At 40.5% G+C, this 14,830-nt stretch overlaps 1 protein-coding gene across 1 annotated transcript; it reads left to right on the plus strand.

The window, feature by feature from the left end:
• The first annotated feature begins 1,431 nt into the window (after nt 1-1,431).
• Nucleotides 1,432-11,884, plus strand: BRK1 (BRICK1 subunit of SCAR/WAVE actin nucleating complex). Its single transcript, XM_069473890.1, has 3 exons — nt 1,432-1,577; nt 10,624-10,706; nt 10,955-11,884. The coding sequence occupies exons 1-3, from the start codon at nt 1,460-1,462 to the stop codon at nt 10,979-10,981; spliced, it is 228 nt and encodes a 75-aa protein (XP_069329991.1). The 5' UTR covers nt 1,432-1,459; the 3' UTR covers nt 10,982-11,884.
• Nucleotides 11,885-14,830: the final 2,946 nt, after the last annotated feature.

The following is a 14,830-nucleotide window of genomic DNA, read 5'->3' on the forward strand; positions in this document are numbered from 1 at the left end:
TTTATCTAGTTTTTTGGGTAAAGTTAGAGAGAGACTGAGGGCTTGAGGATGGTGTCAGACTGAGATTCTGGTTTAGAAGACCAGAGTCTTTAGCTACCGGTCAAGAATTGTCAGATGCCCACTGTGTGTACCTGTGGTGTGTGCCTACTGTGTGTGTACCTATGGGAGAAGGGGTAAGTGGAGAAGAGTTTGGAGGGAGTGTCAGAAAATGGAGAGAGGGGCAGAGAATGATGAGACTTGGAAGAGATACAAATGATTTTTAATTACAAAACGTTTTTCCCCCAGTCAGTTCATTTGTTTTCCTCTTAATAAAAAGGACACTTGTTATTTTAAAAGCAAACAAAGCAGTAATTTTTATTTAGTTTTTAATTGCACAGTGGTAGTTTTTCCCCCCTTAAATGAAAGACCTCGATGTAAAATTATATGATTAAAAATTGTTGGATAGAGAGGGCTTCATAGTGTTCTGATAATCTGTACTCCAGTCCTCTGCAGTGTGCCCAGCTCTAAGGGATGTGTTCTCAGAAGTGCCATTTGCCATCACCTCCAAGTCTGCAATACTGCTCCATGTGGAAAACCAGAGTCCTGATGCCACTTGTTACTAATGGCCTACATCAACTTGGTCTGTATCATGCAGTGTTCAACATTAGAGAACAATTTATATTTTGTTTTTCCCTCCAGTTTATCCTGTGTTTTCATGTTCTTCCAGTGTTCACAATTGGCATTTAAATGACTGCATAGTATTGATAATACTGCCTTAAGTGGCTATACCATCATTTAGTCATTCCTCAACTGCTGAGATTTCGTTCTTGTAGCATTAATAGAGTATCTCTGCGCCTTTTTTTAAGTGGTGGGTTTTTTCAATGATTTTATTAATGAAATGATTAGGTCAAAGGCTTGAAATTTTTGCAGCTCTGGCTATCAGCTTACAAATTCGTTGTAAAAGGACTGTGCCAGTTTAGAGAGTATGCCCTACCAATTTCACCTCAGCGTCTCCATCATTGGGTATTGTCGTTAGAAAAATGCTTTGTTCATTTGATAAACATGAGGTGGGACATCACGTTATACTGTTGAAAAGCATTTCAAAAATGACTTGTAGTTAGTATGGGTCAATCGATTGTGCCCATCCTAAGTGCAGACTGACTGCGCAACCTGAGCCCGAAAAAGCCCAGCGAGGAAGCGGCACGAGCCTACGCGCCCCCTAACGACCAAAACCGCCAATGATGGGCGTGGTGGGTGGTTCTTGACGCCTGCGCACTCTGTCCTCTCCGCCTGAATTGCGTCTGTTTTCCCCGGCGTGGGAGCCGAGACAGCCAGCGAGAACGTAACATTGCGCAGGCGCACCACAATGCCTGTAGATTCGTGGGTGCCAAATACGACGGGTGTGGGCTGGGGGCGCAGGCGCACTGGCCACCTATTGGGTCGGGGCGCCTGCGCAGTCGCTCTTCCTTAGGCGGCAGCTATGGCGGGGCAAGAGGATCCCGTGCAGCGGGAGATTCACCAGGACTGGGCGAACCGGGAGTACATCGAGGTCATCACCAGCAGCATCAAGAAAATCGCGGACTTTCTCAACTCGTTTGGTAGGCAGGCGAGCAGGGGGAGGCGAGGAGGAGGGAGGCCTTTGGGGCGGTTTGGCTGGGGCGCTGAGAAGCTTTGAGGGCACTCTATGGAAGCCTTCGGCTCTTGCTGCTTTTCACTTCCTCCTTTAGGCCCCATCTTCCCGCTCCTGCCCAGACCCTCTGGCTCCGCTAGGCAGTCTCTGGGGGGATATCCTGCTCTAAGCTGAGCTAATGGGCTTCTTGCCATCCCCCGGGACCCCTTCACAAGTCCTTTTTCCAGACACGTCAGGCAGCCCCATTCACACTCGAGTGTTTTTTTCTCTTCAGTGATCTCCCTGCCTCCTTTGTGCTTTGCTTCCATTCCAGTCCCCACTTTGCACTCATAACGCACAGCCGAGATCGTGTCGCTGTTAAAAGACTCTTGACTGTACCCTATCTTCAGGATGAAGTCGAAACCCTGTAGCGTCATGCCTTTTAGTAGTGCCCTCAGCCACTCTCCTACCCATTCCTTCCTGCCTCCCGTGTATGCTGACGGGTAGGAGATGAGGTCAGAGGTAAGGTCTGGCTCTCACAGGGCCTTGGAAATCCTCTCTGTATTGCTAGTATCTAGCTTGTAGTAGGTGTTCTGTCTGTAGGCGTGACATCTAGCCATCTTTTTCCAACAGTGCACCTTAGTTACACTAATTCAGTGACATTAAGCAATTACGATCAAATAGGGGAAACCGACGTGTTAAAAAAAAATTTCAGAATGAATGAATTATTTTCTAGCTAAAGGACTGTCGAGTCCTAAGGAGTATGAAAGAGAGCAAGAGTTTTGTTAGAAAGCATCAGCAAGAGAAACTAGATCTCAAAACAAGGCCCTCTCTTAATGCACTGTAGGGGACACAGAATAGGAGCCATTTCCTACATTAGGAGAAGTTCTAATCTTGAAAAAATGACTTCAGGATAAAGCAGAGCATCGTTTTTGTATTAATGTATTTACATACAAGATGTATAGGACTACAATCTTGATGTGTTGCAGTATGGTGGATTTCTTCACTCATCAGAGAATGGGGGTGAAGGTAGTATTAATGAGAGCATAGTATAAATGTATATGTCACTGATACACTTTCAGACACATAAATTGCTATAGAGGTTGTATTAGGAAATGGTAGTCAGGAAATCACAGATCTTATATATTCTGAAATATCTTTTTTTTTTTTTTTTGAGGAATATAAGTGAAGGAGTATGAAAAGATAAGTGAATTTGGAATCAGGAGACCCAAAGAGGCTAGACTGATTGATTTTAATGAACTGAAAACATTTGAGAGGTACTGACCTATTTACCCTGCTACTCAGATAGTCTGGTTTTCCTCAGAGTTTTTTTTAAAGTTCTATGCAAACTGTTTCCATGTTCTCATGATCAGTTTTTCCTGCTTTCCTAGAAAGCTGAAATATTATTCTTCACAGCATTCTTTACTCATAACAGTCCCTCAGAGGAAGGGCCAAATAGGAGAAACCAAAATATTCTGTGGACAGAATGGACTGATGACTGGATCATAGCTTTGGGACTGTGGCTTAGTCTGGAGAGGATTAGAAAGTAGTTTGAAAAATCACTGATGTAGAGAGTTTTAACTGTTTTTGTTTGTTTGTTTTGGTTTTGGTTTTTTAGAGATGGGGTGTTGCTGTATAGCCCAGGCTGGTCTCATACTCCTGGCGTCAAGTGATCCTCCAGCCTCTGCCTCCTAAAGTGTTGGGATTACAGGTGTTAGCCTGGGTTTAAATTTATTTTATAATTTTGGAGACAGGGTCTCCCTCTGCCAGGGCTAGAATGCAGTGGCGCCATCATGGCTCACTGCAACCTCAAACTCCTGGGTTCAAGCAGTTCTCCTGCCTGAGCCTCCTCAGTAGCTGGGACTATAGGCAAATGCCACCACACCCAGCTAATTTTAAAATTCTTTGTAGAGAGGGGGTCTTGCTGTGTTGCTTGGGCTGGTCGTGAACTCCTGGCCTCAATTGACCCTCCTGGCTCAGGCTCCAGGCATGAGCCACTGCACCCAGCCTTAACTTTGTTTTTAAAAGCAGAATTAAATGACTTCATTTATTTGGTAGGAGTTAATGTCTGATATGTACATATGGACTATCCAAGCAAAGTATTAAGAATATCAGTTCAATCAGTATAGCGTTGAAAATAACAACTCAAACTGGGGTTGCTTTCCAAAATTTCAGAGTGATCTAGTTTCCTTTGAGGAAGAACTGGGATAAAGGAAAAGAAAAAAAAAAAGTGATCTAGCATTTCAGTTCCCCAAATTTGGATCCTGATAATGTAATAACTTCATTTCTGAGAACAGAATCGTATTGGTAAACTTTTAATTCCTGTGCATTTATCTTTGACATAAATCTTTTTGGCATATCACACCCATTAAATTTATAGTGGATGAGTCTTAAGAGTGACTGAAAATTGAAAAGCTTGAACTTAAAATTTTGCAGAAGAGTAATGTCTCTTTTCTTGCTTTATAAGCAAGGAAATACCTGTTCTCAGACTTTTTTTTACATCAAACAAGTGTGAGTTACATTTTGTGACCAGATAGAAAGTAAAGACTATTTGGGATTTCCAACAGGTCCAACAGAAGTCCAATCTTTAGGAGGTTGAAGAAATGACTTCCCTCAGCTTTGAAGTAATGGTAATTGCCACATGTTTGAAGTAATTACTGGGTGGTTTTTGAAGAGTTTTGAAAGTGAATTTAGAGAAAAAACCAATTGATCACAAGTAAAGAAGAACAGAATTATGATGCAAAATTAAACGTTAAAGCAATTTGAGTTAGCAGTTAGTTCTACAAGAGGGAAGTTCCCAAAGATTGAAAGTACTATAAAATAAGAGTTTAGACAAAGACCAACAAGCTGAGAAACCGGATAAATCATAAGGATACATCTGAGTACATTGTCCTGGCATTGGATGATTCAAGATGAATACATGGCCGGGCGCAGTGGCTCACGCCTATAATCATAGCACTTTGGGAAGCCGAGGCGGTAGGATCGCTCGAGGTCAGGAATTAGAGACCAAGCCTGAGAAAGAGCGAGACCCTCGTCTCTACTAAAAAATAGAAAGAAATTATCTGGACAACTAAAAATATATAGAAAAAATTAGCGGGGCATGGTGGCGCATGCCTGTAGTCCCAGCTACTCAGGAGGCTGAGGCAGAAAGGATTGCTTGAGCCCAGGAGTTTGAGGTTGCTGTGAGCTAGGCTGACGCCACGGCACTCTAGTCAGGGCAAAAGAGCGAGACTCTGTCTCAAAAAAAAAAAAACCATAAAAACAAAACAAAAAAAGATGAATATATGTGCAACATATTTTTCTGTTTTGAGCCCTCTGCTTGACTCCTCAGTTCTTATGTATCTGTGGGGCTCGTAAGTTGACCACCAAAGATTTGAACTACATGGGTCCACTTATATGCAGATTTTTTAAATTATATACAACTGTTATGTACCCTTAATAATGTCTTTAAAAAATTATACCAAGTGTGCCTGCCTCTTCTGCTTCCTCTCTTATCTCCTCCACTCTTCTGCCTCTGCTGTCCCTAAGACAGCAGAACCAACCTCTCCTCTCCCCAGCCTCCTTGGTGTGAAGATGACAAGGATGAAGACCTTTATGATGATCTACTTCCACTTAATGAGCAGTTAATATATTTTCTCTTCCTTATGATTTTCTTAATATTTTCTTTTCTCTAGCTTACTTTATTATAGGAATACAGTATATAATACAAAATATGTGTTAATCAACTGTTTATGTTATTGGTGAGGCTTCCAGTCAACAGTAGGCTATTAGCAGTTAAGGTTTGGGAAGTCAAAAGTTATGCACAGATTTTCAACTGCAGAAGGCACTGGTGCCTCTGACCCCTGCATTTTTCAAGGGTCTACTGTAGCATGTTTATGATGATATGATTTGGTGGTGCAAAGATGCAATAGGAGTTTACTTTGAGGGGGCATCTGTAGGCCTTTGAAAATGGCAGCAATCCTGTAATCCTTACCCTGACCACAGAGAGTCTGCATAGGCCATGTGTTTTGGAGAGGGAACTGTTTTTCCAAGATAACTAATGAGTTTCTGAACAGCTTTTAGCCCGTGATTCCAGCTGGTGAGAGTAGAGTCACTATCTTTTTGTGATTTTCTCTTTCAGTGTTGGAAGACCACCTAAATCTGAGGACACACAGATCATAATGCAGCAATCACATCCTAACACTAGGCCTATTCTGTACTTAGGAGTTGGTGAAGTTTCTAAAAATAGATTGTCAGACATTATAGCTTTTTATTTTTATACTTTCCCCCAATTCTAAAGCTAGTATGTGTAGAGAAGTATAAAGAAAAAATGGATGATATGGCTACTTAAAAAAATCTCAGTTTTCATACTTAGCCAATAAATATAGCATATCTGTTATGACCCCAGCTATATGTCAGATACTGTGAGAAAGGGATAAATAGGAATAAATGGATATGCTACCCACTCCTAAGAAATTTAGAATTTTGCTGGAGAAATAAGACTTACCTGCAAAAACAATTCAAGAGGAAGTGTTGGTTTTTGTATCACTAAGCTTACATGTATTAAGAGTTTACAGAAGGAGGTGTCTGATAGCTGACGTTTGTCAGCAGTGACGTTATATGCACATTAGGTACCCTAATGAGAGCTGGCATTTTCAGTCTGGTGATAATGTACACATAAATGTGCTCTGGTTTCAGATTTGTCTAGCTGCTGAATGCTTTTCAGTGTTTTTTATTTGAACCAGTATGTATTTATTAGGGTATGAAATATGACTGAGTTGAGCATTTTATATTTATTAACAGTGTTTATCCTTGTAGGACAGTAGCATAGTATTGTTCTTGGAGTCTGATTCATTATCAGATTGACAGCTAGAATAGAATAGCCATCCAGGAAGGATCTCTATCTCTCACCCCACCCCTCCATAATTTTGGTGTGTCTCTTCATGGAAAATGACAGGTTATCAGAGATAATATTTGTGCTCTTACTCAATAGCATACATAAAGTGCTTTTGAACTTCCAAAAACCAGAATGAAAAGAGATTTGGTCCTGTCAGGCAGTCCTGACAGAAAGTGGCAGTGTATCCGGGAAAAGGGGGTGCTGGCTGCTGGGTGCCATAGTTCACACCTGTAATCCTAGCACTTTGGGATACCAAAGTGGAAGGATAACTTGAGGCCAGGAGTTCAAGACCAGCTTGAGCAACATAGTAAGACCTGTCTCGGCCGGGCGCGGTGGCTCACGCCTGTAATCCTAGCACTCTGGGAGGCCGAGGTGGGCGGATCGTTTGAGCTCAGGAGTTCGAGACCAGCCTGAGCAAGAGCGAGACCCCACCTCTACTAAAAATAGAAAGAAATTATATGGACAGCTAAAAATATATATAGAAAAAATTAGCCAGGCATGGTGGCGCATGCCTGTGGTCCCAGCTGCTCGGGAGGCTGAGACAGGAGGATCGCTTGAGCTCAGGAGTTTGAGGTTGCTGTGAGCTAGGCTGACGCCATGGCACTCACTCTAGCCTGGGCAACAGAGTGAGACTCTGTCTCAAAAAAAAAAAAAAAGACCTGTCTCTACAAAAAAACTAAAAATTAGCTAGGTTCGTTGGTAGTCCCAGCTACTTAGGAGGCTGAGGCAGGAGGTTCACTTGAACCCAGGTGAGCTGTGATGATACCACTGCACTCTAGCCTGGGCAACAGAGGGAGACCCTGTCTCAGAAAAAAAGGGGGAGGGTTCTGAGGTACTGATGTTGAAGCTAGACCTAGAAATCCAAGGAAGCAACACTAGCAGACTTTAAAAAAAGATTAAAAAGAAGAATGAAGAATGTCTAGAATAGGGAAAGCCACAGAGACAAAGATCAGTGCTTTCCAGTGGCTGAGGGGTGACAGAATGGCAAGAGACAGCATTAATAGATACAAGGTTTCTTTTAAGGAATGATGAAAATGTTGTAAAATTAGTTTATGATAATGGTTGCACAAGTCAGTGAATATACCAAACACCATTGAATTGTATATTTAAGCAGGTAAATTATATATCAATAAACCTATTTTTTAAAAATAATGAAGAGTAGCAGTGAAAATGGATGAGTGTGGGAAAGAATCAGTAACCTAAAAACAAAAAGAAAAAAATGAAAGAGGAAGAGTTGGGCTGTTGGCAAATTTTAAAAGACATGAGTAATAAGTTACAGCCCCAAAGGCTCAGAAGGATGGCGTCAGTGTGTGGCGGATGGGAAAGAACACCATACTGGGCAGTGAGAGAACTGGGTTCTAAACTCAGCTCTGCTGTTATTTTATCCCATCAGTGACCCAAGGTGGATCCTCAACTTATCTAGGCCTTGGCTTCCCCACTTTTAAGATGAATGGAATCACACTGGAGTCGTTTGTTCCACTAACTTTTTTCAATAAACATCTATATACCAGGCGTGGGGCTAAGGTTACAAATATTAATAAGGGACACTATCTTCTTTTGATTAACTCATTCTAGTAGTGAAACAGACATGTAAATAAATTGTAAATTACAAGTACACAAATATCATTTGGCTTCGTAGCATGAGCATTTTCCATGTCATTAAATATTCTTCGAACTTGTAATTTTTTTTTTTTTTTTGAGACAGAGTCTCGCTCTTTTGCCCTGACTAGAGTGCTGTGGCGTCAGCCTAGCTCACAGCAACCTCAAACTCCTGGGCTCAAGCAATTCTTCTGCCTCAGCCTCCCAAGTAGCTGGGACTACAGGCATGCGCCACCATGCCTGGCTAATTTTTTCTATATATTTTTAGTTGTCCAGCTAGTTTCTTTCTATTTTTAGTAGAGATGGGGTCTTGCTCTTGTTCAGGCTGGTCTCGAATTCCTGAGCTCAAATGATCCGCCCACCTTGGCCTCCCAGAGTGCTAGGATTACAGGCATGAGCCACCGTGCCCAGCCAAACTTGTAATTTTTAATGGCTGTTTTAATAGTCTCATAGATATGCTATACTTTATCAAACCATTCCTCTAATAATGGGCATTTGTTTTTGGTTTTTCACCATCATAAGTAATAGTGATGAACATTCTTATTCATTAAATCTTTATCCAAAGGAGGAAGTAATATCCAAAGACCAAGTATATGATTAACTAAAATTAGAAATTCATCCGTAAATGCTTAGATAAATACAGCAGAGGGAGAATTATTATTATTATTATTTTTTTTTTTTTTTTGAGACAGAGTCTCACTCTGTTGCCCAGGCTAGAGTGAGTGCCGTGGCGTCAGCCTAGCTCACAGCAACCTCAAACTCCTGGGCTCAAGCGATCCTCCTGTCTCAGCCTCCCGAGTAGCTGGGACTACAGGCATGCACCACCATGCCCGGCTAATTTTTTCTATATATATTTTTAGCTGTCCATATAATTTCTTTCTATTTTTAGTAGAGATGGGGTCTCGCTCTTGCTCAGGCTGGTCTCGAACTCCTGAGCTCAAACGATCCGCCCACCTCGGCCTCCCAGAGTGCTAGGATTACAGGCGTGAGCCACCGCGCCCGGCCGAGAATTATTATTTCCATCTGGCAAGACCTCTCAGAGATACAATTTGAACTCAGCCTTGAAGGAGAATGTTTAGACAGGCCTGATGAGTAAGGTTTGGACATGATGAAATGAAAGTTGAGGCAAGATCAGAGTGTAGGAAGATTTGTCAGAATAGATGCTGAAGTGCTTTTGCAAAACAGCCAGAGAAGAGATGAAAAGGAAACTTGTTAGCTAAGTGTTAAACCATTGTGTGGGAGAGTGTCTTAGTGGATATTTTAGACTTAAAAAATGAAGGTTATTGAGAGTGAACAACAATGTTGGAGGAGGGACTCAGAAATAATTACCATGCTTAGATATCCTTTTCTCTCATGTTGAGAAAAGAAAAAGAGTAGTTTCTATTATAGAAGTTTGCAGAGGAACAGATGTTTGAGGGGAAATCTAGGTTTCATCTTGGGTGAGGTGGTGAAAGAAGGTTGAGAAAGCTAGAGGAAGAAAAAGAATCTGGTCTGTTTTCACAGATGGAATGTGGGTTCTGCAGGGTATTTGATGTTCTCCCACTTTAGTTCTAAAAGGCCTTTGCAGATAGTGATGAATCATTAAGTATCCTCCCAACAGTAATGATGTGGCTTCCGTGATCTTGGAAAGTCTTACACCTTCCCTCCTTCCCATAATTTCTGCTGCTTTCTTGACCTCTACTTTCTTCCATATTGAGATTATTTTCTTTTTCTTGTCATGTCTCTTCTCTTGAAACATTTGCCACTTAGCAAATGGCCATCTGTACAGCCTTAGTGTATTAGTGTTCTATTGCTGCCATAACAACAAATTGCCACAAAGTTAGCAGCTTAAATCACATAAATTTATTATTTTACCATTGTGTAAGTCAGAAATCCAACAGTTATCACTGGGCTTAAATGAGGATGTCAGCAGGCCTGCTTTCCATTCTGGAGGCTCTAGAAGAGGATCTTTTCCTTGCTTATTGGGTTGTTGGCAGAATTCCGTTTCTTGCGATTATAGGACTAAGATCCATGTTTCCTTGCTGGCTGTCAGCTGAGGGCTGTTCCCAGCTTCTAAAAGTCACTTGTATCCTTTGGCTCATGGCCCCTTCCTCCATCCTCAAAGCCAGCAATGGCAGGTTGAATCCCTTTCACACTTCAAATCTCTTTCCCTTCCTATCATTTTTTTACTTCCTTCCTCTGCCTTTCTCATCTACATTTATGAATTTGTGATTAGATTGGGCCCCATTAAATAATCCAGGATAAATCCCAGGATGTCAAGGTCCTTAACTTCAGTCACATCTGCAAAATCCCTTTTGCCGTGTATGATACATGTTCACAGGTTCTGGGGATTAGGGCATGGACATCTTTGTGTGGCCATTATTCTCTGCCTACTACACTTGGTAGGAAGTTCACCCCATCTACTTTAAGCAGCTGTGCTCCTAAGAAACTTTTCACTTTATCCCTTCCACTCCCATTTGTACTTTATTATATTATTCCTCTTTGTCAGTATAGAGGGTGTGTGTGTCTGTGTCTGTGCTTGGAGTGACATTAATCCTGAACATTAGTCTCTTTTTACCAGATATGTCTTGTCGTTCAAGACTCGCAACGCTAAACGAGAAATTGACAGCCCTTGAAAGGAGAATAGAGTATATTGAAGCACGGGTGAGTATGATGGGCAAGGGCTATCCAAGAGAGAATGCATATTTCCACTTACTGCTAGAAAAAAACCTGAAAGCAGAAACAGGCTTAGAGAAGTTAAGTACCTGGCCTGGATTTAAACCAGGTTTTTGTGACTCCAAATCTATCTTCCTTTCTACCATTTCTCACTGCCCAGGATCTTAATTAAGATTTTTTTTTTAGATGTCTTTAATCTTTTTGAATTTATCTAAATATTAATTTTTCTTTGACAGGTGACAAAAGGTGAGACGCTCACCTAGAAGTATGCCATGCTGCTGCTGGGAAGTTGCTTGACAGAACACAGGCCATGTGGGAAAGGCCCCAGCAGCCTTCAGCTCCTTCCTCTCTCCTTAAAGAGCAACAGGGCTTATTCTTGTTTTTCTTTTTTCAAAAGTGTGGCCTTTGGGCTCTGCCATATGCATCTGGGGGTATGATGTGGCTTGTGGGGAGAAGTCCAGGGGAACTCTTGGAAACAACATTAGGCATTTTACCTTTTCAGTAACATTTTATAGGACGACTTGTCAATGGATTTGAGGTGTTCAGAGCCAAAAGCCTGGAACTCTTTGTGAAGGTCCTTACCACGTCTCTCTTTCTTTGTCACTCAGACTCTCCTTACACCTCTCATTGCTCTGCACTGAATCTATAAATAGTCTTTTTCTCCTCCCCACCTTTGGTGGGAGGTGGGGGGCGGTCCTGGCCGAGACGCTCATGCCCTGGCAATATGGCTGCCAGAGAATGTTGTTGCTAACCCAGGAGTCTCTTGTCATTTGGGGGAGGTCAAGGCCAGGCCCCCACTTGGCTTGAAGGGACATTTTCAAAGTTTTCTTTCTGTCACTTGGGGTATCTGTGCCTCATGTTTCCCTAATAAACTCCTCGACTTTATCTGACTGCTGTGATTGTGGTGGGGAGATGAGCTATAGATGGGCTCACCTATTCCACAGAAATGTGATGTATGGGATTACTATTCTAACATAAAACTTTCAGATGTAGCTGTATGATTAAAAGCCTAAGTGGCTTACAAGCCCAAGCCCCCATGTTTAGTCTTTCAGCTGACTAATTTTTATACTGGGAATCATTTAGTCATTCAGGAGACATTTACCAAGTACTTATTAATACTAGGTAGGCATGTTATCTTCCAATAAAAGATACAGCATTAAATCAGACATGATGCTTACAGTCTGTTGAAATACCAGCATCCACACAATTTAGCTGCAATCCAGGACTGTTAGGTTTATAAGGTACAAGATAAATGTCTACTTCCTTTGAAAAGCAAATAACTCAAACAGAAGTCTGAAACTTTTCATTCTTGTATCCAAAGCATACCAACCTAATTCTAAAGGCTTGTCCCCTATATAGAATCTCCATTTTAGTCACAGAAGTCATTATCCTTTGTATACACTAATTTCCCCCTATTCAAATCATATTGGCCATTCAAAGTCTAGCTCAAGTCAAACCTACAGAAAGTTCTCCTGGACTTTCTTTTTTCTTTTCTTTCTTTCTTTTTTTTTTTTTGATTTTACTTTTTCATTCAGTACTGCCCTTTTCCTTTTGTCAGTTCCTCTCATCCTACCGTGCTAACACTGTGCTTCAGCTCTGGATTTGATCTTGTTATGAATTACTCTCTAATTTAGCGTATGAATCCTAGGATATACATGATACATGAGCATCTTTTTCTGTACTGCCCAGCTGGGTGCCTTGCAGAAGGCATGTAGTCAGTAGATACCAATTGAACTGCCTTGTAGAGCTCAAGCTGCTTTGCACTCTCATGTCTTTATAGAACCCCTGCTTAAACCTTTGGAAGACCATTTTAAGTAGTACCTTCATTTAACAATAGGATCTTATAATGGAGACAACTGACATCCTTTATTGTGGTAAGTGCTGTTTTCAACATTTTTTAGCTCATCTGTAGAGTGCTTTTAACAATTTCTTGAGTTCATTATTCATAATATCTCCCCTACCCTCTTCAGGATAAAAAAGTGAGCACTTCTAAAGTGTAAGTTTTAGGTTACCTGATGCTTTGCAGTCAATTTAACAGAAACTGAGTTCCTGCTCTATGCAAGAAGTATAACATGAGATAGTGATAGAGGCAAAAGTAATGGTAACCTATATAGAGAGGAAAAGCCCTTCTTTTCATGAGATTACACATGAAAATGCTCAATAAATTTTTATCAGCTCATAGATATTAATCTGTTAATTTATTGGTGTTAAAGTAATGAATATTTCTAAAAGAATTTGTATTCTAAATAATACCATGTTGTTAATGGTAATCGGCTGGTTGGAAAGAGAGCAACTGATAACATTTGCTGTGGGAAACTAGTGACCCTGGCCTCCTCTCGTAATAGTAAATCCTTCATATTACACGGTGCTTTAATGTGTCAGAGTGCTTCCCTGTGTTATTACCCCCTTTTTAAATGAGGCTCTGGCACTCAAGGATGTATAGCTGGTAGTAATGTCTGTAAATTTATTGAGTGTTATAATGTCCTAAGTGCTTTACGTACTTTATTTCATTTAATCCTCAAAGAAACCCTACGAAGTGTGCATTCTTATCTCCATGTGGTAGGTAAGGAATAAGTTCAGAAAGGCTAAAACTTGCCCAAAGTCATACAAAGTAAGGGAAAGTATTGGGTTTAAATCCAGAGCATACCTGACTCAGACTTTTGTAACCATTTTTCTATTTTGAATGTGGTAACCAGATCTGAAACTGATTTTCTCATTCCTAGTCTAGTGCTCTTTCACTGTACTCACATTAGATACTTTAAAGCGATTACACACCCATGCTAGAATTATATGCCTCTTTACCATCATTCATTTTGTAAAGAAGGTTTTATGGGTAATTCCTTGCTGTATCTGGAAAACACTGTTTACACTGATTGTCTAAGCTGTCTAATTTCACTTCTACCAGCTTTCTTCCTCTGAAGATTTAACTGTATGTTGTATTTTCTGAAAGCTTTGCTTAAGGAATTTAATCCATTCTAGCACTTTCTCTAGCTATCTCTAGGTTAGAGATGCTTCTGGAGCCAAAAGAAGCAGCTATATCCCCCTTTGGAAAGGCCTTACTTGGTCAGGCTTCAGGAACTGAGATTTTACTCTCAAGTCACACAAATCTTTGCTTACAGCTCATTGCAGTCCAGAAATAGTGTTAGGCTAAACCACATTTATTTTGTCCCCAAAGTGTGATTTCTTCAACTTAATGCAGTTCTGGAATACTAACACTTTACCCTCACTGAAAATGATAAAATTACATTTTGCATTTTGATCTAGGTTTGCTGAATCATTCTATCTTTTTTAAAAAAACATTATAATGCTTAATCTTTATAACAAAGCTAAAATGTTGAGAGAATGATTATTTGGTTTTGAACTATAAGGGGACGAAGTTTCAGAGGGGCTAAAGATTCAGAAATCTGTACCCAGATTTTCTGAATTCAGATTGTTCTCAGTTGCCTCACCATAATGAAAAATTGGATTGAGTTCTTTTACTTCTTCCCAGGTTAGACAATAGAGAGAAGTTATCCACATTTTGCCTCTCTTCCTTTCCTCATAAAACCTTAATGGTTTCTAAAGAAAGATAATTCTGAAGGACTTTCATGTTTTCTAATGTAAGTGGGAAATGAGCTAAATATTAAAAATCTTGTGAGTGAAAAATGAGCTAAATTTTAAAATTTTCTCTTGCCATTTATAGGAACCTTCAAGAGAACTCCTTCATTCCTTTATACTCAGAAAAGTTTTTACCCTGTAATTTGGTTTAACTCATTTGTTGAAAAACTAAACAGCGGGGAATTTGAACCAGTGAGCTATTAGGTATAGATCGCAAGTCTCTTGATAATAAAGCAATTTTTTATCTGTCTTTAAAAACTAGATTTGAACTAGATTTCAGAAGCAGGAAAAAATAGGGAGCTGATTGTTGGCGTTCATTACATAAGTACCCAGTTCTGTCATTCTATTCTTATTACTTAAACCTTGAACTACCCATGTTTATTTCACCAAGCTAAAGACATGTACTACAGGTTGAGTATATGCCTAATCTGAAAATCCAAAATCCGAAATGCTTCAAAATCCAAAACATAGGCCGGGCGAGGTGGCTCACGCCTATAATCCTAGCACTTGGGAGG

The sequence above is a fragment of the Eulemur rufifrons genome, chromosome 7 (assembly GCF_041146395.1).
Source record: "Eulemur rufifrons isolate Redbay chromosome 7, OSU_ERuf_1, whole genome shotgun sequence".
Taxonomy (NCBI): Eukaryota; Metazoa; Chordata; class Mammalia; order Primates; family Lemuridae; genus Eulemur; species Eulemur rufifrons.